The following is a 24,459-nucleotide window of genomic DNA, read 5'->3' as shown; positions in this document are numbered from 1 at the left end:
ATTAGTCACTTATTAGGTATTACCTGGGTCTTCTGTGAAAACCCTATACGGTTGAAATAGTTCAGATGTTGGGAACTACAACTCCCATCATCCCTGACTATTGGCCATGCTTGGTTGGGTATGATAAGAGTTTGCTATCTGGAGGGTGCCACATTGAATGTGCCTGAGATATGGTATAGGAACTAGAAGTTTGCCCTAATGTCATCTTTTCAAAAGTGGTTTTGAAGGAAGAGATCACACACGTGATCTGGCAGACTTCTTGCAATGAATGTGTGCAATATTATGTATTATTGCAATTCCATATATCCATGCTTGTGCTTCGCCTATGGACTGCAATCCTCTACCACGTGCTTAGCACCCTTGAAGTCTATATGTAACAGGATACAGAACTTCAGCTACTGATTGCAGTCCTGAGCCTTCCAGTATATTTGTGGCTCTCATCATTATATAGATGGAGCTCTTCTTTTCCTTGCATGAGAAGCAGAGAGGAATCTCTGTTGCTGAACAAGGCTACCTTCATATGAAGAAACGTTAGCCTAACATTTGGGCCTTTTTTTTTGTTTAGGAAAAAAGTGAGTAAGAGGGAATATTATATATGTGTATAAAATTGTACGTATGGTGTAGAGAAAGTGAGTAGAATGGTTTCCTCCCTCTCTCCAATAAAACTGTATATTGGAAGAATGAGAACAGACGAAAGCACTTATTCACACAGCACATAGAAAACCATGGAATTTGTTCCCGCTAGATGTACATGACAGCCACCAACTTGGATGGCTTCATTTATTTACGTACTTATTGAATTTACATCCCACCCTTCCTCCCAAAGAAGCTGTAAGGCAATACAAATTAGAAAGCAAGCAAGTGAAACACCTCAGAGGTAATTAAGAGCTTTTGGCAAATTCATGGAGGACAAAGCTATCTTTTTACTCCACTGTGTGGAGGCAGTATGCCTCTGAATACTAGTTATTGGGAATCACAAGTGAATACCATTGCACTTCACGTAGGTATCTGGTGGCCACTGTCAGACTAGGATGCTGGCCTAGATGAGCCTTTGGCCTAATCTAGCAGGAATCGCGTTGGGTTCTCATGTACCTTGTTAGCGTCACAGACATTGGATGCAATATGGAGAAAGTGGGATACACATTTGCTGGTAGTTCATCAAATAGCATACTGATTCAACCCAGCTATTGAAAAGAGTTTGCATATTTATGGTAACTCCGCAGAACAAAATTGGGTGAGGAAGCAAGAGCTGTAAAATTAGTATTTTTGTTACTAGAGCCTGAAATCTATTAAGAAGCACAGATATTCTCAATGCAGGTGTATGGAATGGACCACATGATGGGGATGAATCAGCTGCTCAATAGTACAAGCATGATTACATCTGATCTTCACCTGCACACAGGTAAAAATCATTTATGCTTGACTGACATGGTTTGTAAAATTGCTTCATATTCAGAAACTTATATTTATCTAAAACAGTTATAGATTATTGTTACCAAAAAAAGTAAAAACCCTTCTCTGACAGCTTCTCCCATTATGGTATTGTAGTAATGTGAGATGTGTTTGTGCCCAAATTTTCCATTCTAAATAGCTTTGAAGAGCGCAAGACCCATATTGAACTGGGAATTGCCAGCTTCAGAGTTTTGACAATCAGATGTTGTGTTTTTACGGAACATGCTAGCATAAAAAGGATTAGTGCAGTACAGTTGATTCTTCTTTTCATTATATGGATATGAAATGTTTGGAAAGTCTGGGGACTTTCTGTCAATAAATGCCGCTTGTTTCTTGCAACTGTTCAAATATGAAAAGAGTTTTGTTGATACAGTCTTGTAAAGGACTTAAGCTGCCTTGTGCCTTTTCCTTCTTACACATCATGGATGATTCATTACAAAGTTTGACATCATAAATTAGTAGGAAAAGGGGAAGTACAAATGACTTGCTCTCCCTTTTACTGTGCTTCCTAAGCTATGTGCAAAGGAGATCTCTCTTTCTCTGCTATGATGTGTGTGAACTTGGCACGCATCACAACTCCCACTTTAATTGACATACATTCCCCCTCACTGTTATGTTTGAAGCTGCTGTTGAAAGTTGGCTGTTAGTTAATGTGTATATTTACCTTGGTCCAAGGAAGCACAAGTGGGTGCACACATCACTCACATCCCCAGAGCACATTTAACTTACATTTAAAGCACATGGCTTCCTCCCCAAAGTATCTTGGGAACTGTAGTTTATCCCTCTCAGAGCTACAGTTGGCAGCACCCTTAACAAATGATGGTTCCCAAGATTCTTTGGGGGAAGTCATGTGCTATAAATTCATGGTGTGAATGTGACCATCATTCCCAGGGACTCATGGGAGGGTTCCTTATTTTCTCTTCTGGTGACAATCGCACTGGAGGGTCTGCCAACATTTTTTGGCCACATTTCATCATGCACAGGGAGCTAAGGTAGGGAGAGGTGGCTGAAAAACTGAAGTGTACATGTGGAAAACTGTCTGAGGACTTTTAGATCCCCCACCCTTATTTTAAACCTATTTTTCCTTAAAGTTGAGGAAGTAAATTATCAGAAAGCAGTTTGAAATCACTACTACTACTACAAAAAGTTAATAAAACACAGTGAATCTTAAAACTGAGCAAGCTTGCCCGACTCTTAACCAAAAGACACACACGAACAAAATTGTCTCTCATTATTTGACAAGGGACAGCCTTATTATATACTTTGATAATCATTGCAGAATTGTTTTAAATAACTTGTTTGTAGAAAATTGTTCTTTTTATAGTCGGGGAACTCAAGGCTATTCTCAGCTGATCTTGATGCTCCTTGGATCTGTTAAGATTCTTCTTTGATAGTTGAGCAGGATTAAAGTAATACAATATAAGTATAACCAAAAAGGTTTTCAGATCAAAGTCGTACATCAGCCCTCATTTTCTTAAGGCGTCATATGCAAAATTGTGGCTTTGCAAATATAACATTTTATTTTTATAAATATAAATATAGAGGCAGTAACTCCTCTACTTTTACTAACTCCTTGTGCTATTTTTGGATATATAGATTATTCAATCCTAACTTAAACTTTTTCTCTGACCAGAATGTGCCCATCTGATTATACTTGAAAGGGGAAGGGTAAATTCTGCTGGAGGGAGGGAGTGACAAAGGGGAGAAATTGTAAAGTGAACTGTTATCCTAAAAAAAGCAAAATAGGAAAATCTTAGAATATATTTTTTTAAAAAACCTATCTTCCTTTCATTTTTTGTAACAAGGTGATGGGCCATACCTTCAAATTGTTGAACAACCTAAGCAGGTAAGAGAAGACTATTGATGTTCTGAAATTACCACAACAATCTCTCAGTTAACTGCTGTAATGCTAGATTTAGAAATGTCGAACAACATTTTGTCCTCTGGTTCCATATCTAGTCTGTCTTGTTATGGGTGACTTAATATTGTTGCTTTTGGTTTGTTTGAACCTGTTGGGCATCTAAATGACAGGAATAAAAATATATTCCTTTAAACAAGAAGATTCCCAGTGAGGATGCCTTGTTTTGGCAGGGTAAAGGTAAAGTAAAGGTACCCCTGACCAACAGGTCCAGTCATGACCGACTCTTGTGTTGCGCGCTCATCTCGCTCAAGAGGCCGGGAGCCGGCGCTTGTCCGAAGACAGCTTCCGGATCACGTGGCCAGCGTGACTAAGCCGCAGCTGGCGAGCCAGCACCAGCACAGCACACGGAAATGCCATTTACCTTCCCGCTGGAGAGCGGTCCCTATTTATCTACTCACACTTTAAGGTGCTTTCGAACTGCTAGGTGGGCAGGAGCTGGGACCGAGCAACGGGAGCTCACCCCGTCGCAGGGATTCGAACAGCCGACCTTTCGATCAGCAAGTCCTAGGCTGTGTGGTTTAACCCACAGCGCCACCCGCGTCCCTTTGGCAGGGTAGCTATAAGTAAATATAAGGCATAAGGGAGCCCACATCTGTGTGGTACTTCTACAGTGAGGAGTAGTCCATGTGGTGCTCTCCACATGTTGGTCTGTGACTCCCAGAATCTCTGTCAATTGGCCATGCTAGCTTGGGCTAATGTACAACAACACCTGAAATTTCCATATTGATCATTCCATATTGACCATCACCACAAGGCAGAATACATGTTTTCCCCGAAGGAGTGTAAAATAGCATACAAAGGAAAACTGGAACAAAATATCCTTAAATAGGAGCAATTCAAGAACCCCTGAATATTCTAGTGCTCAAGTCTTTGTTTTTTGACTTTATTTCAGCATTGATTAGCCACCTAGATCTTTATCATTCATACCTTGTCTTGTTAGGCAAAATTCCCCCCCCCCCCCCATTGTGGCAACTTTGGAAAGTACGTTGTTATGGTTCTCTTTTTCTTTCTTTTTGAACGGGTGGTTAGTTGATCTTAAGAACAATAGTGGTTCCAAATTTCCATGCCCTGCTTTTTTCTGGTGCCCCCTACCCTATAGCAAGGTTCTCAGCACAGCTCACACAGCCTGGCTCCCTACTTTTGATTTTCCTTTTAGACAAACCAGCTTACCATCAAAGCAACTTATGGATGGCTTCTCCTGCAAACCAGGATCAAATCTTGTTATTCAATCCTGGTCTACAGGACAGGTATGAACCATACTTTGCCTGAAAACAGGAGTAGTGGCAGAAAATGATCACGGATGAGGAAGACAGGTGCTAAAGACATCTGGCCACTTGCTTTTCTATGGTCAAAACAGAGCTTGACGTTTTTGTAACACTTTAGGAAGCTGTCTCAGGCTTCTTGTCCATCTAGCCCAGGCTTCCTCAACCTCGGCCCTTCAGATGTTTTGAGACTACAATTCCCATCATCCCTGACCACTGGTCCTGCTAGCTAGAGATCATGGGAGTTGTAGGCCAAAGGTTGAGGAAGCCTGATCTAGCCCCATGAAATATTCAATGACTGCTCTCTGCAGTCTCAGAAAAAGCTTTTTCCTATCACCTGCCATCCGCTGCTTTTAACTGGAGATGCCTGGAACCTTCTGTATTCAAAGTATGCTTCTTTGCTACTAAGCTCTGGTCCCTCCTCATAATAATGTCTGAACCACTATACTGATGTAGGTTGAACATGGACATTTAAAGCACATGGGTTCCTCCAAAGAATCCTGGGGACTATAGTTTACTGCTCACAGATACAATTCCCAGCAGTCTACAGTTCCCAGGATCGTGGGGGGGGGGGATGAGCTTTTAATGTGACTTAATACAATCATCAGTGGTGCATGAACCAGCTATAAGTAAGGCAAGCACTCTTTGAGCAAATCCAGCACCGCAGCAATGAATTAAGCTATGCACCATGTAAGCCCTGCGTCATAGCCTCAATGCCTCCAATATGAAGCTGTATGTTAAGAATTGCCCCAGTGCTGCTTCTTGCGTGAGCAAAGTATGGTTTCCTCTCCTGAGAATGTTGAAGCATTTGCAGCAAATTTGGAGTGAAAGTCGAACATCCGTTGTAGTGTTAAAATGGAAAAAGATCTGGACAGAATAGCTTTGCGGTTGCTTACTCATTTTGAGAGCTATTGTTTTGAGTAGGATGGCTAGCTGTGGGCTGAAGATGATTAGAATTTGAGACAGCCTCCAAATGTTGGAAACATGTGGCCTGCTTACTTGTTTGTTTTAGATATCTTGCTTCAGTTTGGGGAGGTATGTTACACTGAAAGCAAGTGTCTTACTGAAGGCCGACTTTGCAGTGGCCATATTAGTGTGTTGCAGCAAAAATCACGGTGCTTCCACAATTTGGGCTTGTCTACACTTCCGTGCCAAGAAAGCACTGGTGCAAAAAACACTTTCTATGTGTCCCATTCTTTCCAGGCACAGGTCTGAGCCATTTCGACTTTGCCTCACCTCTTTTCCCAGGAAAACCTGCTCTTTAGTGGTAAATCAGAACAAACAGCAATCCGTAGAAAACCCAATTGCCGTTTTTCTGGATTCAGCACTAAACCATGAGTTTTTCTGGGGGAAAGCGGCAGGGCAAACAGAGCTGTGGACAAGCCCTTTGTTGCCCAATTCTTTATAACGGGCAAAATATCCTGCTGGTTTATGTAACAACCGGTTCCTATTTAACTTACAGCCTTGAGTGTATTTACCAGTGTAAACTGCTTAGAGGTGTCACTATAATCAGGCAGTATGTGAAATAAATAAATAAACAAATAAACAAAATTCCATATATATAGAGAGAGAGAGAGAGAGAGAGAGAGAGAGAGAGAAAGAGAGAGAGAGAGAGAGAGAGAGACGGACCAGTAAAAGGACTGGCTCCAAGTATCTCATTTTCTGAGTTTAACAGGGCTGTGACTCTGTTCAAGATTTCTCACACTGGAAGGGAATGCCTTTCAGGCAGGGTTGCCATCTGCATGAAAGTGATGTTTGAAATATGCTCCTATTATTTTGGGAGCATGTTTCCATGGATTGGACATGCAGTTTTTGTGGAGTGTTCAGGCTTTGGTTATCATGGCAGTCTGTGAGTTTATCTCCCCAATATCCCAAACTTATCTTTAAGTTTGGTTCATGATTTTTATGGATAGTAAAGAAATAAAGAGTAACACAGTAACAAAATGTACTTTTCCTTGCCATGTATACTGTTAGATAACAGTATAATTTTTAAATATTAGTTTTGTTAATGTGATATATGAGATGTCATATTACAGTGTAAGGTCAGCTGTAGTTGTATCTTAAGGTTTTAGGGAGGAACAAACCAAGTGAATACATCATTATAACTTTAGACCTGTTCCGTTGTAGTTTTAAAACTTTATTTTTTATATCAAGATCTACAACTATCAAAAGAGAACACAGATTCATGACACATCAATTACTCTTAAAATACAACAGGCATTATACAATGAATTAGATATGGGTTTCCCAAACCTGGGTCTCCAACTGTTTTGAGCTACAACTCCCATCACTCTTAGCTAGCAGGAAAGTGGTCAGGGATTATGGGAATTGTAGTCCAAGAACAACTGGAAGTTTGGGAAACTCTGAATTAGATTCACTAGCATAAAGCTTTCCATCTGCACAATGCCCTCCCCAATGCCCTCCGCCAGATATTTGGGGGAAGACCCAGAACAGATTTGCAGGGTGCAAGGAGAGGAGAGGAGAGGAAAGTTCCATTGCGTAGCCAACAGTCTTTGCACTAGCGGATCTACTTTGCTGGAAACCACCCAATGTTCATAATAGCTATATTTAAAATGCCACTCATTCTAACAGCTCCTCCCTAACTCATCATGTAATTCCATTTCCTTTTAGGCCTACTTAAGAAATATCTCCTCGTTCTCTCTCAGTTTTATGTTATCCACAATTTATTGCATTTTAAGGAAGATTTATTGTACATTTGTACCTTGGTTCTTGAACGGAATCCGTTCAGGAAGTCGGTTCGACTTCCGAAAATGTTCGAAAACCAAGGTGCTGTTTCCGATTGGCTGCAGGAGCTTCCTACACCCAATCAGAAGCTGCACAAGCCACGTCCGACGTTTGGCTTCCAAAAAACATTTGCAAACCAGAACATTCATTTCTGGGTTTGCAGCATTCGGGAACCAAAACGTTCAAGTTGCAAGGCTTTTGGGAACCAAGGTATGACTTTCTCTTATTGTGTTACTTGCTCTGGGGTCACTATGTGATGAAGTGTGGCACAGAAATTCAATAAGCAACATAAAATTAGTATAGGGGCAGAGAAAAGTGAAGAAGTAAAAATTAATGCATTCTCTTCACTCACCAGTGCAGTAAAGAAGCTGGCGTTGTGAGAGAAGTTAATTCATTAACCTTTTAAAAACTGATCTCCTCAGAGGGGTTTTCGCTTCCGATACGTTTGTGAAGGACCATCGCATGGTGGACTTCCTGGAGCTTCTAGCGAGAAGAACAAAAAATCATATCCACAAGTTAAAGTAAGTTCATAATTTACTTGCCATTTATTATTTTGGTTATGATTATTAAACCATCGATTTGCTTGGCACTTTACAGCAGCCTTCCCCAGCCTGATACTCTCCAGGTATTGTTGGACTGAAACTCTCATCAGCCCCTGTCACCATGGCCAATGGTCAGGAATGGTGTGACCTGTGGTCAAAATATCTAGAGGGCACCAGAGCTAGGATGGTACTCACTTTTTTTTTAATTGTATGTACTGCTGCTGCTTGCTTTGGATATACAGTGGTACCTCCGGTTGCACACAGGATCTGTTCCAGAGCTCCAGTCGAATTCCGAGGAATTTGCACCTGGAGGTGCCTGTTCTGCGCATGCGCATGGTGCGGTAGAGCGTTTCTGTGCATGCACATGGTGGGTAGAGTGCTTCTGCGCATGCATGAGCAGCAAAACCCAGAAAAATACTTCCGGGTTTGCCACGTTTGCATCCTGAAGGATACGCAACCAGAGGTGTGCGTATCCAGAGGTACCACTGTAACAGGAATGGAGGTTGCAATAGAAAGAGGAAAGTCTTGCCTAGACACTTCCCAACCAAAGCAGTGTGAGAATGACTGAAACAGTATAATCCGTTACTGGAAGGTTTGGGCAAAGGGATATTTATAAAGTGTCAATTGTACAGTTATACAAGCAGTTTTGTTTCATTCCACATTGGTTCACAAATTTTACTTTTTGAAAAGAATTGTAGTAGCAGCAGCAGCTCCTCTTCGCTCACTCTCAGCCTTACCTACCTTCTGATGATAAAATGGGGAGGAGACCACATTGAGCTCCTTGAGGGAAATGTGGGGTAGAAATGCAGCAAATAAATAAATAACCAAACCCTTGGGTGGGGTTCCCTAAGGATTTTGATTAGAAAAATGAAAAGTGTACTATGGTTGTACGTACTTGCTTATGTGAAAGGTCTAAAGGGCTAATTCAGTTAGTTTGTTTTTAAAAAAAGACACTATTGTACATGCAAGGTTGCCATTTTTTTATTTATATGTGCTGGTCAATGGAGATGGAATGCACAAAGCATTAGATAGTGAATTGCTAATTATTATTTAGCATCAAGCTTGTATTTTGCCAAGTAGAGATTTGTGGTCGCCTCATACTCCCCAAGCAATGTTAAGCTCCAGGGTAGAACTACAAAGCAAGTTTCATTTGAAGGAGAGAACTATGAAGGCTTATGGTGTTTGCAGTACCTGCTCATTTTAAAATCTATAGTTTGAACAAGTGCTGAGCAAACTTGCACAAGTAGGCAATGCCGTTTCCAAAGTAATAGTGGTAGCCTGTTCGAAAGCCAGCTCTGAAAACTTAAGACTGCTTTCTTTCTGCATGAATTAAAAAATGCCTCCTTAGGAAACTCCTGGCACACATCCTTTTTTCCCAACAGCAAAGACCAGTCTGGACTTTTTCATCCCTTCCCCATCCTGCCAATAGACATAATATTCCAAGCAGGCTTTTTAGACAAAAGGCAGCTTTAAAGCTCATGTCCCACTTTGCATGAATAAAGTACATCTGCAACAGTACTCTACAATCTTTATTGTCAACTTCTTTCTAAAATGCATTGTTCCCGTTGCATTTTGATTCTGCAAAGACCAAAGCCCTAGGCTGACTGTTGAGACTATGGCCTCATTTTCACTGAGGTGGCAAACCTATGTCTGAGTTTCACCCCCTCCGACTACATTATTTTATATTGTTCCTAAAATCTTTTATCCATGCAGAAACGAGGCCAGAACCCTTCTCCCTTAAAACTAGTGGTCTTTTATGTGCAGGGATTATTTATTAATTTTTGGTGTGGAGGAACATTTAGTTATCTCAGTCCCTGCTTGCATTCTGAAGTGTTAGAGGCTAGACAAGGGTTTAACATCTCCACTGAGAACTGGGCATGTGACGAGTCTAGATTTGAAGCGTGTATTCTGTGGTAGGTCAAAGGTTGATTTGGAGTGCACACCCAGTTTTCTTGTTTCTACATATTTTGGCTGTTATTGGCATGGGAGTGCCATGTTTCATAGTGTCATGTGTCAAAATGAAGAACTGGGCCAGATGCAATTCATTTCCATCTTGTAGAGGACATTCTCCCCTGAAGGACAGAGGAATCTGGGACCTGCCCCCATCCATTTACTTATCATTGCACTCTGTTGCTGCAGAAACATTTCTCTCCAGTCTGGCTCCAGTGTGGGAAGTGAACCAGGCTAGAGAGGCAAGTGCCTCAAATGGAGGGAAGGGAGCAGGTCCCAACTTTATATCTGAACAGAGCTGATGCACAGCAAACGAATGTGATTGTCCCTGTCACATCTAGTTTGACCTCTAGAGCTCACCGGCAAAAAAACAATATTTATTTAAATGAATTTTGAAAATATGACATCAAAAATGTTCCCATGATGTTTGTGGAAATGGTAAGGTGTGGCGTTTTTCCCCCTTTATTAACATTTCATTTATTTCATATTTTGTCATAGTTTCATTCCTTAAACTGCAATCCTATATTTGCTCACCTGAGAGTCCCATTGAACTTGGTGGGATTTGCTTCTGAGTGGACAGGTGTAGAATTCCACTGCCAGCCTTTCTTTAAGTGTGTTTTTTATTGTCTTAGTGTTTTGCTTTGTATAAATCTTCCTATGGCAACACCTGTTAGGAGAGGCTGGCAGATAAATATAGGGAACTTCCTCAAGGCTACTTACTGGCTTGTTAGTGCCTGTTCATGATTTCAAGTTTAGCCAAAAGGAAAGAGAAATATTTTGCATTCAATTACCCTTCTGTCAGCCTACCCTAGCTCCAGGTGCCTCCTTTTCATGAATGGCAAAATTTTCAGTATGTTTTAACAGATTGTTCTAACAAATGATTTGTCAGAATGGACCTTGTGGCAAAATATATTTCACTCCATGGGTAATTGGAGATTTCCTACACCCCCCACCCCATTTATTGTTATATTTCTGAATAGCAGTCCTATTTATCCACCAGGCTCCCAGAACAGATTTAGGTGACATCACTTCAGCTAGTAGCTCAGAGCAGATATATTTTCATAACGGAGTTGAGGGGGAGAGGCAACTTGCCGCCAGCTCCTTCATCTTGTTAGGATTCAGTTTATTGGCCCTTGTCCAGCCCATTACGGTCTCAGGCACTGTTTCAGCACCAACACAACTCCACCTTGTTCAGATAGTATGGAGGGATGACTCCAGACTCCAAAGCCCCTGGTGAACATAACCAGTGGCTTATATCACATGTTAAATAGCAATGGGGATGGAATAGAACTCTGCAGGACTTGACAGCACAAGTGTCATGCTAAGCAAATGCCACCAATGCTGTTTTTTGGGAATGGCACAGAACAGAACCACTGTGGTCACTTCAGAAGGATACCATGGTTGATGGTATGAAATGAGATAAAGGAGAGCCATGTGCCTGTTCTCCTCCCAAAGCAAGTCATCAAGCAGAGTGACCAAAGCTGGTACTGGTGCTGATTTGGAATTGGTCCAGATAATCAGCTTCATCCAAGCATGTCTAAGCCATACAACCATAAGAACTTGTGGAGTGAAGCCTAAGCCCACCTGTCTCTACGGGGCATGTTTGATGTGTAGCTACCCATGCAATATCTAATCTACATAGTCCAAACACACAGTTGATTGTCTAATATTTTCCAATGGATCATGTGTTGTGTGACACTCATAGGCCAACTTCAGATTTTGGTGTTCTGTGTGATTATCTAGATCTGCCTGATGATCTCACTTGAACTGGCCACACCATCTGCATCTGGCAGGGCCTTGAGCCTTGGCCAGCCTAGCACTCCTTGATCATGTTATGGAACTTAATTGATGGTTATCAATTCCCTGAGGCATCTGAATAGCCTTATTTATAATTTCTGCTTTAGGACTGCTTTGTGTCTATGCTTGAGTGCACTCACAAGGCAATTATAAGAAAAGTCACTGTCTGATGGGTACAAGAAGCCCAGAAAAACTCAGTTAGGTAGGAAATGGGAATTCGGCCTTTGATTTAAGCAGAATGTGAATTTAGTATCCATTCACCGCCATAGGACCCATGTTGGTCAAATTATAAGGCTTTTGGGTTTTGGTAAACAACTTTTACTTTGTGATATGGAATGGCTGAGCTGGCCAATGGCTTAGAATATCTAGTTCTTCAATGAACAAAGCAGTTTTCTCTCAGGGTTCTGTAATGCAAGGGGAACTTGGCAGCTTGGTTACGATTAGAGCCTCACACAGGAAATGTCTGAGGACTGGTAAGAAGCCCCAGAGACTCAGGAATCTTAAAGAACAGGAAGCCTAGGGGCAAGGACCATGCAGAAAAAGTGTAGGGTCAGCAGTTGACCAATAAAGTGGAATCTGAAAGAAGGGTAGGTGGATCATGAAACTGAGGGAATAGTCCAAGAGAAGTAAGACCAAATAAAAGGGTGACTCTGAAGGAACTTCACAGCACTTAAGCTCAAGAGGGGACTTACTATAGGGCAAAGGAGCACCGGTGGGCTGAAGATGGCAAACAAAGTAGTCAGTGGCCTAAGCACTAGGTAGCAGACCCAAGAAGTTGAAGGAAGCAAGTGCCAAGATGAAAGCAGCATTGGACCAAAACTACCCACCATGTTAAGGACAGGAGGGTCTATATTATATGGACATGATATCAGGAACAATAATAGTAATAATAATAATAATAATAATTTATTATTTATAGCCCGCCCATCTGGCTGGGTTTCCCCAGCCGCTCTGGGCGGCTCCCAACAAAATATTAAACCAAATAAAACATCAAACATTAAAAACTTCCCTAAAGAGGGCTGCCTTCAGATGTCTTCTAAAAGCTAGGTAGTTGTTTATTTCCTTGACATCTGATGGGAGGGCATTCCACAGGGCAGGTGCCACCACCGAGAAGCCCCTCGGCCTGGTTCCCTCTAGCTTCACTTCTCGCAGTGAAGGAACCGCCAGAAAGCCCTCAGAGCTGGACCTCAGTGTCCAGGCTGAACGATGGGGATGGAGACGCTCCTTCAGGTATACTGGAAGCAAGCAGTCAGGCAAGTAGGAGAGAAAGGGTGCATAGAGTAATTAGGCAAAAGTTTTGATAGGGAATGACTACCTAAAAGCTGCAGAACCAATCCTATGAAACGAAAGAATGGGGAGTGAGAAAGGTGTGAGTGGGGAAAGTTCAAATTAAAATCTAAGCTGGAGAAGAAGTTTTGGATCATAATATTTGAGGCAGACATCACAATCCTTCCGTCTCTTATTTCCTAGCTGGAAAATCCAAGTCTTGGTGACTTCCAAGTAAGCATGCCTGGGCTCAGCCTGTAAAGGAGCAATGCATACGAGGTGAATGCAAAACATTGGGTGAAAGGCTGGCTGAGTTTGTGGAAAGCATGCATGGGCTTCCTATTCCTCTTAACAATAGTGTTTTGCTGCCTGAATGCATGCCCATACCTGCTCATGAGTGGCAGAACAAGGGAAATGGGGCTTTAATTTAATGTCAGAGTGGATTGTGCTCATACTGTGTGCGGTCAGTTTATTTTGTCATCTATTGGCCACTTATTTCCTTTTTCTTCTCTAGGTTTCGATTTTACTATCTGTATGCATAAATGGAGAAACAATGGTGGATTTGAAATGAAGTTGATTGCATGTATTGCAGGCTGCCCAAAATTGATGGGGGTTTTTGTTTGTTTGTTTCATTTCATATTTTTTTAAATCTCAGTATGATTCAAACTTAAGTTACCTCTCTAATTAGTATTACCAAACTTTCTCTCAACTGGGATGGAGTAAATAGGTCAGCTAAATGTTAAAGCAAGGTTGGAGTAGGGGCTCTGAATACTACTTTAGCTTCTTGGCTGTGTTGTAAAAAAATGTCACAATATGATCCTTCCCACCATCTCTTCAAAGGCTGCTTATTTCATTATTCCTTGTATTATTTCCTTGGGATGATTATGTTCCCAAACATATTTGGCCTGCCGCCACCTTTTCAGGGGGGGGGGGAATTACTCAGTGCTCCCCTGGAAATCTACCTTCTTTAAGCGAAGGGGGAGGTCCAGCGCCACAGCCTGTATGCCACTGGCCAAATAAGCAGGCAAGCTGAGACCCATTTCCCGGCCCTGGGTGAAGCCAAGAAGGGTCCACCCAAGCTTGGGAAAATCTCTCACCTCCAGCATGACTGCTGGATCCAGGGGGAGGTGTTGTCACCATGCTGCAACAGTGCCTGGCCTGGCGATAAGTGTCATTACAGCTGGGCCATCTTTAGCATATGCGCCGCCAGGGTGCAAAGATCCTCCCAGTGCTGCCTCCCCAATTTAGTTTAGCCCCCAAATTAACTTTTATTATGCTTATGTCAGACATCACGCTTACGCCTTCTCTCTTGTTTACGAAAGAAGGAAAAAGAAACAAACTTTTCCATTTGCTCATTTATATGCTTAGCATTCGTTGTAAAATGAAGAAAAATGCAGCTCGTGAAATTCATAGTGTGTGCTCTAGGCGCATTTTTGCGAAAATGGAAAACTAAAATCGCATGCTGAAAAACGTGTAGTAGAGCCCTAAGTACTAAGTAGTTAGTCAAAGAAAATGCCGACAATTAGCAAAATAAACATTATTCCTTTAACAATTTCTCTAAACGAATTTGAACTGCGAGTGATGAAATTAAAACGCAATTTGCAATGTTTCACTCGCAGCACCTTTGACACAACTGATCTCACACCACCTGCCTGCGGCTGTTGCGAGATCAGTCGTGTCAAAGGTGCCGCTGACCCTGCTGCTGCATAGCAGCTCAATACAAAACATAATATAATCTTAGGCGGCTTCAGCGGTGAGCGCCTGGTGCCCCCCAGAATTCAGCACCTGGGTGCCCCGCACCCCTTGCACCCCCAGCTAAAGACGACACTGCATTACCGAACAGATGAAACATGTACGAATGGTTTTTCAAATTTTTCGTTTTTTTTCTTTCCTTATGTTTCCACTGCCCCCTTATTTTTATTCAATGTCCCCCAATTGCACCTGAGGCTACCCCCCCAATCATTCCAGCGCCCCCATCTCCCACATTGGGAAATAGTATAGACGTACATCTGTGTTCAAGAAAATACACAGGCCACAACCCAGCAGATTAGAACAAAGGATGTGGACATGCAACTAGGCCTCAACTTTGGAAAATGAACCTAACCAACAAACTTCTGTGTTCATGGATCACAACACTGGCTGAGTTAGAAGCACCTGTGCAGTGCAGAACTACAAACCTGACACCCACCTCTGCTCAAATGTCACATGAACCCAAAAGGGACTCTTTGCATTAGCAAACAAATCTGAGTAAACCCAGAGAGTTCCTGTCCTTGGCCCCATTGAAGATGCAGTAACATCTGGACAGCACCGCTGTCCTCCATGTTTGCTCTTCAAATGTCATTACTTAATCCATAGCCTAGGGTAGGTGGTACCCAAGAGGTGGGGCATTACCAGCTTCCACTATTTTCTGTTCAGGATGGAGAGGAGAAGTTAGCCTGCTATGCCCAGGGGCCTGACACCTGCAGCTGGTTGTCTGGTCTAATGAACAGTTTGTGGACAAGTTAGAAGTTTAGTCACTTGCACAGACCAAGACTTCTTAACCCGCTTTTGTGCTACTTGGGAACAGTTTTCAATTGGATAATCCAAAACCTGCTCTAGGGCTGAGGAGAGCTGAACAAGCCACTGGTTCTTTTTGTGTTTTTAGTGTGATGCCTGCCATAGTTATGCTCTTTCATTATTTTCAAATTTCAAATTAATACTGTATCTTATTATGTATTTGCACTTTTGGAGACCTAAAATAGCTCCTACAGCCACACTACGGAATGCATTGCAAACAACCTATGTCGGAGTCACAACAAATGCATCATGGCTCAGTAGTGAGAGTATTTGTTTTGCTTATTACAGATTTGCAATTATGCTGGGCCTGCAAAAGTCATTGTGCAGTTAGTCACAAATGGAAAGCATGCTCACCTGCATGCTCACAGCTTGGTGGGGAAGCACTGTGAAAATGGAGTGTGCACTGTTAACGCAGGACCAAAAGACATGGTTGTAGGGTAAGTGCATCTGTGTATTTGTAATTGCAACTGAGATTCCCCCTGTGCTACCTTTTCACACTGTGACTAGGGACAAACCATCCTGTCCTGATGTAGTTTCTCGAAATTGGGTGTAGTGGCAACCTATGTCTTCTTTCAAGAGAAGAAAATTTAGACCATTTCAGAGGAGTGGGAAGAGTGCAAACAGAGGGCTCATCCACATAGTGTTGAAGCGTTCTTGAATGTTAACTCTGAACTGGGGATAGGGGAAGAAGTTCGGTTCATATTTTGGGAATGTGCCCTTCCCAAAACAAGATGCTAAGGAATTATAGCTCTGTGAGGAGCACCCTCAACCAACTACTGTCCCCGGGATCCTTTGGGAGAAGCAATGACTATTTAAAGTGGTACAAAAGTGCTTTCAGTGTTTTGATGTGGGTGTGAGTTAGCAATGAGAATGCTAAATCCTAGTTAATCTACTTCCTATTTTAAAGAGATTGTTCAAGTAAAGTACACATTATATTGTTTGCAGAGTTAGATCCAGTTTCAAAAAACTGCTGGTTTGATGTCCTTAATCTACTTTCTGGAACATATATACCAGTCTTGAAAGAATTCCAAGACAGGCTGCTTTTAACTCCTGAAGGTTTTTGGCTTTTGATGCTGAGACCCAACTTGCCAGCAACTTGAATTCAAAACTTCAGATTTGCTCTGTTGAGATTTTGCTGGGAATCTTGAAAGATTTGTCACGCTACCTGTTATGTTTTTTTTGTAATCCAAATGCTGAAACAATACATTTGCCCCAAGGACTCAAAACTTTTATTTGGAATGTAGGCATATTGCTTGCTTACATTTGTGAGAATGTGTTTTTTAAAAATAAAAATAAAAAGATCTGGAACTTCCCCTTAAATTCAGGGTATATAATTCTCAGCTATTTGTTCAACAATGCATATTGTTTAATGTCCTATTGCTGTTAAAACTAAAACCTTCATAACCTTTCCCATACAGTATTACAAAAAAAGTATTGCGTGAGTTAATCAGAGCTGTGTTTACCATTTATTTGCAGTTAGATTTTCTCCAAAAAGCATAAGACGGCATATTTAGGTAAAGGTAAAAGTACCCCTGCCCGTACGGGCCAGTCTTGACAGACTCTAGGGTTGTGCGCTCATCTCACTCTATAGGCCGGGAGCCAGCGCTGTCCGCAGACACTTCCAGGTCACGTGGCCAGCGTGACAAGCTGCATCTGGCGAGCCAGCGCAGCACACGGAACGCCGTTTACCTTTCCGCTAGTAAGCGGTCCCTATTTATCTACTTGCACCCGGGGGTGCTTTCGAACTGCTAGGTTGGCAGGCGCTGGGACCGAGCAACGGGAGCGCACCCCGCCGCGGGGATTCGAACCGCCGACCTTTCGATCGGCAAGTCCTAGGCGCTGAGGCTTTAACCCACAGTGCCACCCGCGTCCCGACGGCATATTTGGTTATTCCTTATTGCATTTTATTCACACAGTAGCCCATTGACATCGGTTAAGCAAAGAGAGAGAGAGAGAGAGACAGAGTGAGCCCAACATCACCTTAGATCAGTCATGAAGTGGGCTTCAGGACCAGTTGGGGATTTGAATACAGGTCTCTGTGGTCTTAGACACTCAAACCACTTTAACATGCCGAGTCATGGGTATTCTCAAAAACAAAGAGAGCACAGGCAGTAGAAACATTGCCTAAGTTGCGTTGACTGGGGCCAAGGGACCAGAAAACATAAGTAGCAATGAAAAATTGTACTGTACTCCCTTTTACGTGAACAAATTCAAAGACCTATTTCAGATAATTATCTTGTACTTCTGTGTAGATTTCCAAACCTGGGGATACTGCACGTTACAAAGAAAAGAGTCTTAGACACACTGGAAGCACGTATGATTGATTCCTGTAAAAAAGGGTATAACCCAGGACTCCTAGTACATCCTGATCTCAGCTATATACAAGTGGAAGGCGGAGGGGAGAGACAGCTAACAGGTGGGTGATAACTGACTGTGGTTCGGGATCTCTCTTAACACAGGAAATGATTTCTTGCTGTGCCTGTCAACTCTTTATTTTCTATTCCTTAAAATAAGTATCCCCCAAGTTAAATATAGTTAGTCCTGCTCACTTGAATTTCTTAAAGGAGAAGAATGATACCACTTGTGATGTTTTTAGAAGAAATAAAATACAATGGGAAAGGAAAGCAAAAGCTGCTTTGTGCTGCGATGTGTGTTAACAAAAACATTTTCAAAGTTCATTTCTGCATTAATAAGTCCCACAGTCTTGAAGGTCATCCATCCATAATTAATTACTAGAAGGTTAACTAATTTTAGCCTAATTTCCATCATCACATGGGAAAACTTAGAGGTAGGGCTTAGCTATATGTTCTGCTTAGTCCCATAGTCCTTACCCTCCCTCCCAAAGGGAGCTCTCTCATCAAGTAAAGCAGCTGTGGGTGACTTCAAGTTGAGCAGAAGAGCAGCAGAACTTCCCATATCACTTAAGGAGAAAGGCAGTGGGAGGTTTGTGCATGCAGTATTGCACATGCAAAAGACTTGGCAACCCTTTTTCACCCCGCCACCAGTCATCTTCTCACCTTAAAGCCACCTACAGCTAAGGGAACATAGGAAAGTAATGCATCAGTCCATCTAGCTCAGTACTGGTTGCACTAACTAATGGTAGCTCTCCAGAGTTTCAAGCAAAGGTCTCTCCCAGCCCTCTGTAGAAATGCCAGAGATTGAACCTAGTAACTTCTCTGTGCAAAGGAGATGCTTTTGCTGCTGACCTGCAGTGGGGGTGGAGTGGTGGGTGAGTGAATTTTGGAAATGAACTTTTAACATAATTCCTTATTTACTTGATAATACCAATTGGCCCTTTGCTGTGTTGCAGTCATGTTAAAAAGACCTTGTTCTCAGGCAAGATACATACACAAACAGAAAACAAACCTATACAAATACATTTCTCAGTAATGTGCCTGCTACATTCATATTTGACTGCACAAGGAAAAACAGTATCTACAAAGTCCATAAATGTTCCTGTGTCTCTTCTACTGGTATAGTCAATAAAGTTTCACTAGGTTCTAATAAAAGTATATGGTTTACCTTGGCATCTTGATAGTTTCATTTTGCTTTCTTGACCGTTTGATACCAAAATTCCAGTGTAGCAGCACTGAAGTTCTTCTGATGTCTGGCAATAATGTTTGAAGCAAGTCCTCATGTGCTTCCTTAAGCATAGAAATGTATTCCAAGTGCATTTATTGGGGAATGCCCAACATAAATAAAGTTAGTTTTATTTGCAAAAGTTGCTGGGCTCTGAGTCAACTTTATGTTGAATGCCAGCAATCTATCTGTAATGGAAAGTTTCAACTTTTTCCACCAGAGAACACCTTTTCTTCGGTTTGCCAAAATTTGCCTTGTATGGTTTATTTAAATTTCTAGTTATTGGGATGCCTAAATAGTGACAGTTATGATAATGTGTAGAAATTAAAATAATATCACATAATGCTGATTGAAGCTTCAGTAGAATGTTAAAATAGGCCTAGATGTAGTGATCACCATATCGTCTGCATACATCAAGAATATTGTTTCCCTTAATGGTGATTCCATAAATTGGTTGGCTCCACTTTAAGCCTTCTTGCTAGTAGTTATAATGCCAAGATAAGTGCAGTTAAGGAGCACTTTTGCTTCATCATTTTTTGCATATGGCAGTTTCATGATTGGGTTGACTATTTGGCGGCATAGGATGAAGCCTTTACTTTGCCTCCTGAATCTTCTCTTCTCCCACCCTCACTGCCATCCTTTGCCGGTACCACCATTACAGACATAAGGCTACAATAATTCAGTTCCTTTCTTCCTTGATTGCAGAGAGAGAAAGAGAAATCATTCATCAGTCAGCTCTTCAACAGACAAAAGAAATGGACCTCAGCGTAGTACGGCTCATGTTTACAGCGTTTCTTCCTGACAGCACTGGCAGCTTTACAAGAAGACTCCAACCTGTCTTGTCCGATCCTATATATGATAGCAGTGAGTGTCTTGCCTATTTTCATTCATACTGCTATGGCCAAATCCCAGTCCAGTGTTTATTTTGATTTATGATTGTTTATTCTTGTAGGGTTAGAGAGGCTGACCCCCATCACTTTTAACATTCACTGAAAGTTTGAGATCTTTTAAAAAATTGAAAAATACCATGTAATGTCTAAGAAACATAATTCCCTACACACTACGACAGTATACACTGTGCATGTGATGCAGTAAGACAAAGGAGAACCTAGGACATGTTTGCTTGTGATGCATAACTAGTGTTCCTTTTAGTGTCTCCCTTGATGCACCCAAAGATGTCAGTCAAGTTCTAAGGTTATGACTTAGATCTACAAATTAATGACATGCTGTCAACTAAACTGCCTGTAAAATGTCTGTCGTTTCGAAGAGCTTTGATATTCGGTGTTTTCTTTGCCACACAGTTAAAATGCTTGAAGAGTAAAGCATACAGGGCATAATCCAAACAACTCCCAAGGGTTTCTGGGTGGCATGTTGCAAAGGCTTGAGAATATGGTTCAGCTAGGACCTGGGTGCAACTTAGCAAACCTTATAGCTGGGTGGTAGATTGGCGGTGGCAAGCAGTGCGGGGCGCATCTCAGCTCTGATAGTCCTGAATGCATTGTGGACAAAGCAGGTAATATATTGGAGAATTTGAAGACATCTTGGGTATAAACAGGAAACTGAATTCTCCTCCACCTCCATCCCAGACTTTCCAAACCTGCTATGAGCCACAGTCTAGTGAATCCACTTTGTCCTTGAGACCTTCAGCCCCCACCTCTCATTATAAAATGGCTTATTCCCTGTGGTCTGAGACTGGGGGCCTGGCATCCTGCTGTACATCTGAATTTCCAGTCCTCGTGTGTAAGGAATTGTTCTTATATCTGTTTAATTATCAAGGAAAAAAAAGTTGTTGGCAATACTTTTTGTGGGGGTGGGGAGTAAGGCCTGCTAAAGAAAGCCTTCTGTGTGGAACCTGCAGCAACTTTCTCCTTTGGAAATGGTATGAATCACAATAATGATGATCTCTGTTTTGTGGTTGCATTTCATTTCCCCCCTATCCTTTCTTCAACTCAGTTCGGTAAACTGTAACCTGCCTTAAAACTATCTTGCCAATTCTTCAGTGTATTGTAACTCTTATTATGGCCGTATTATAATATTAAAAGATGGATCAGATGTTCCTCCACTTACTACCTTTAGTGTCGATTCAGTACAGTTATGAATATTGTGTGGATGTATTTCATTTTAACTTTGAAAATAAAACATGGCTAGAGGAGGCTCTTGCAGGAGTAAACTTCATAGACTCCCCGTTTTTACCAAACAGAAGCCCCCAATGCATCTAACTTAAAAATTGTACGAATGGATCGGACAGCAGGCTGTGTGACAGGAGGAGAAGAGATTTACCTTCTTTGTGACAAGGTTCAGAAAGGTGAGAACTCAGGATGCTTTATCGTATTTGAGCATGATTCTATGATAATCACTACGACTTCATAACAACCACTGTTCTAAATGTGTCAAACTATGGCCATAATCACACTATACATTTTTTTTAAAAAAAAAATGTGTTTATGCCAGGGGGGTTATTTTTTTTTCCTGTTTTATTCTGTATTTTGTGTTGTCATTTCATGTGTGTATGTTGTGATCTTCATACTGATATACTGGTATACTGATTAAATAAATTAAATAATAATATATTAAAACACTATGATACCACTTTATACAGTCACAGCTTCCCCCAAAGAATTCTAGGTTTTTGAGAGTTGTTAAGAGGCCTTTATTCCCCTTGCAGGGTTACAATTCCCATAATTTTCTGAAAAGAAGGATTGGTTTTTTAAAAGCATACTTGAAATTCATGGTGTCAATGTGACATGTAACTGTGGAGACTCAGACCTCATTTCAGCCATGAAATTTATTGAGTGCCTCTAGGTCAGTTCCTTTTTGTCAGCCTGACCTGACTTGGGGGTTTATAATGTGGATAAAATGGGGGTGGAAGGACTACTCCTTGCACCCTGAGCTCCTTGGAGGGTGGGTGGGATTAAAAAAGGAATAAATAAGTCAAACAGCCTTTTCCAAGACCATAATGTTTTATTTTGTAAGAAAGTGCCAGGCTGGGTTGGGGTTTTTTTCATACTATTAAATTGCAGTAATAAAGCAATGCCCCATATACTGGGCATATGCAAGGTTGACCCACTGACAATATTTAAACAATCATTGTTTCTGAGATAAAGAAAATGGAAAAATCCTTAGAGCTCAGTGCTTTATACCATGGTTCTGTGGCACTATTCATAGTCAGAGAAGTAGACTGGTGCCTGTGTAACAGAAATGTCCAAACTTCACATGGTTGTTGGACTTTTACTTGATGTTTCTATGTCAGTTTAAAATGGATGCCCTGAAACTGAAATATTTTTAAATTTTGACTGGTGTGTTGGTGTGGGATTTTGTTCAGTTTTTAAAATGTCTTCAGTGTTTTTTATTATTATTACGGAGTTTTATCAAATTGCAAAACGTAATTATGTTATGCTTGTTTTATACATAATAATAAAGTGTAAATTTGCCTTGAGTTTAATTTGGCAGAAAGATAGCCTAAAAATTCCAATTTAAAAAAAATTCCAGCCTATTTCCTGCTATTCCAAATCACAATAAATGTCCACAGTAGGGACAGTTTTCTCCCTTGTTTTGACATTTTATGAGTAACTTTTCTGAAGTCTCAGAAAGTCATTTCTAATCTAAGGAAGGGAAGTGAAAAATGTGTGTGTTAAAAGCTGCTTTTGAAAAAGAAAAAAAAAAGTCTGACTAAATGGAAACCCCAAAATGGGGTTTTCCCTTAGCATGAACATAGTTTTCCCTTATGACATCATTTGTTGAAATCTCTCAGTCCTTGAGAATTGAAATGTATAAGGAGAAAGTTAGTAGGGTTTTTCACAGTAAAGGCTTCCAGATTAAAGAATGGGAGATAAACACCCATCTACTGCCCCCTTGATTTAGAAAGGAACAAACCTCTTTGGCCAACACCAAAAGATGGAAAATACAGGCTTTTGGGGGTAAAATTGCAGTCTGGAAATGGTACCTCCAGTCCTGTAGGGATTCCAGTGTACTCACACAAGTCCTGTATTCCAGGACTCCTGGAGCTCCTCCACAAGTCTGTATTCCAGGGCTTGGGAACCTGTGGCTATCTGGTTGTGATTGGATTACAACTCCCACCATCACTGACTATTAGCTGAGGCTGATGGGAGCTGGAGTCCAGACAACATTTGGAGAGCCACAGGTACCAACGACCTGCTGTATGTCTTCTATGATGTGCATCACCTACAACTTAGAGATAATAGATTCCAAATGTTGTGCAATTGGAGGGTGCTGAAGGCTGACAACAGCCAAGGAAGAACTTTTCTGCCTATGTCCCATTTTACCCCCTACCCACCCCACCCCAGGTAGAGAGGACAATCCCAATCTGCAGCCTAGGATGAATTGACCTGAAGGGGTTTCATTTTGTCTTGCATGCCACTCTGGTTTAGCTGTACTTGGAAGTGAATTTTAATAAAATGGTGTTCCGGTTAATCCAAATGGTCCAGTTTCATACAGCATAGTAGGAACTATTTTTTTGTTATCTTCAAAGCCCTCTGGAGGAGCAGAGTTTTAACCTGCCACATGAATGAAGGGATCAGGCAAGTTAGTAAAGCACCTCTGCTGAGAAAGTCCTGTCTCATGTTGCCACCAAACCCACCACATATCAGTCGGCTGGATTTGGGATGGCGTTGTAGAGCAAGGCCTCAGGAGATGACCTGAGCCACAAAGGCAGGTCTGCATGAGATGAGATGATCCTTAAATGGCTCTAGACCATTTTAGGATTTAAAGATAAAAACTAGCATTTTGAACAGGGTGTAGAAACCAAGAAAGGGCTAGTGAAAGTGTATTAGATTGTAGTACAGTGGTACCTCGGTTTAAGAACAGCCCTGTTTATGAACTCTGCAAAACCGGAAGTAGTGTCCCAGTTTGCAAACGTTACCTCAGTCTAAGAATGGAAGCCAAAGGGTGGAAGGGCACCAGTGGTGGGAGACCTCATTAGGTAAAGTGCACCTTGGTTTAAGAACGGACTTCCGGAACGGATTAAGTTCATAAACCGAGGTACCACTGTAATATGCTCCATGCCATGAAGCCTGCCTAAGAAAATCCTTACTGTCCCAATTCTGGACCAGTGCTATATCTTGACCAGTTATTAACTTGTGTCTGCAATACAGATGATATTCAGATCCGTTTTTATGAAGAGGATGAAAATGGCGGTGTCTGGGAAGGGTTTGGAGATTTTTCGCCTACTGATGTGCACAGACAGGTATGCCAACATTGTCAAGATGCATTAGTAGTAACTTTTGTGAACCTGTTTTGTGATCAGATATGATCAATTTCACCATTTTGTGACTTGAGGTGGACTTGGCAAAATGGCTATCCTTAGGCAAGAAGTTTTTTTCCCCTCCCTCTCCCTTATGCAGGGGTCAGCAAACTTTTTCAGCAGAGAGCC

At 41.5% G+C, this 24,459-nt stretch overlaps 1 protein-coding gene across 1 annotated transcript in view; it reads left to right on the top strand.

Moving 5' to 3' along the window:
• Positions 1 to 24,459, top strand: part of NFKB1 (nuclear factor kappa B subunit 1) — a 55,431-nt gene that overhangs the window by 1,420 nt on the left and 29,552 nt on the right. Inside the window, exons 2-9 of the mRNA XM_081020284.1 lie at positions 1,318 to 1,402; positions 3,258 to 3,298; positions 7,803 to 7,901; positions 15,780 to 15,928; positions 17,744 to 17,907; positions 19,776 to 19,934; positions 21,271 to 21,375; positions 24,182 to 24,273. Of these exons, the coding sequence (XP_080876410.1) occupies positions 1,318 to 1,402; positions 3,258 to 3,298; positions 7,803 to 7,901; positions 15,780 to 15,928; positions 17,744 to 17,907; positions 19,776 to 19,934; positions 21,271 to 21,375; positions 24,182 to 24,273 (894 nt within the window). The remainder of the gene's footprint in view (positions 1 to 1,317; positions 1,403 to 3,257; positions 3,299 to 7,802; positions 7,902 to 15,779; positions 15,929 to 17,743; positions 17,908 to 19,775; positions 19,935 to 21,270; positions 21,376 to 24,181; positions 24,274 to 24,459) is intronic.

The sequence above is a fragment of the Podarcis pityusensis genome (assembly GCF_964106645.2).
Source record: "Podarcis pityusensis genome assembly, chromosome: 9".
NCBI lineage: Eukaryota > Metazoa > Chordata > Lepidosauria > Squamata > Lacertidae > Podarcis > Podarcis pityusensis.
Note: the sequence above shows the minus strand (reverse complement) of the source record. Positions and strands in the feature narration are given on the sequence as shown.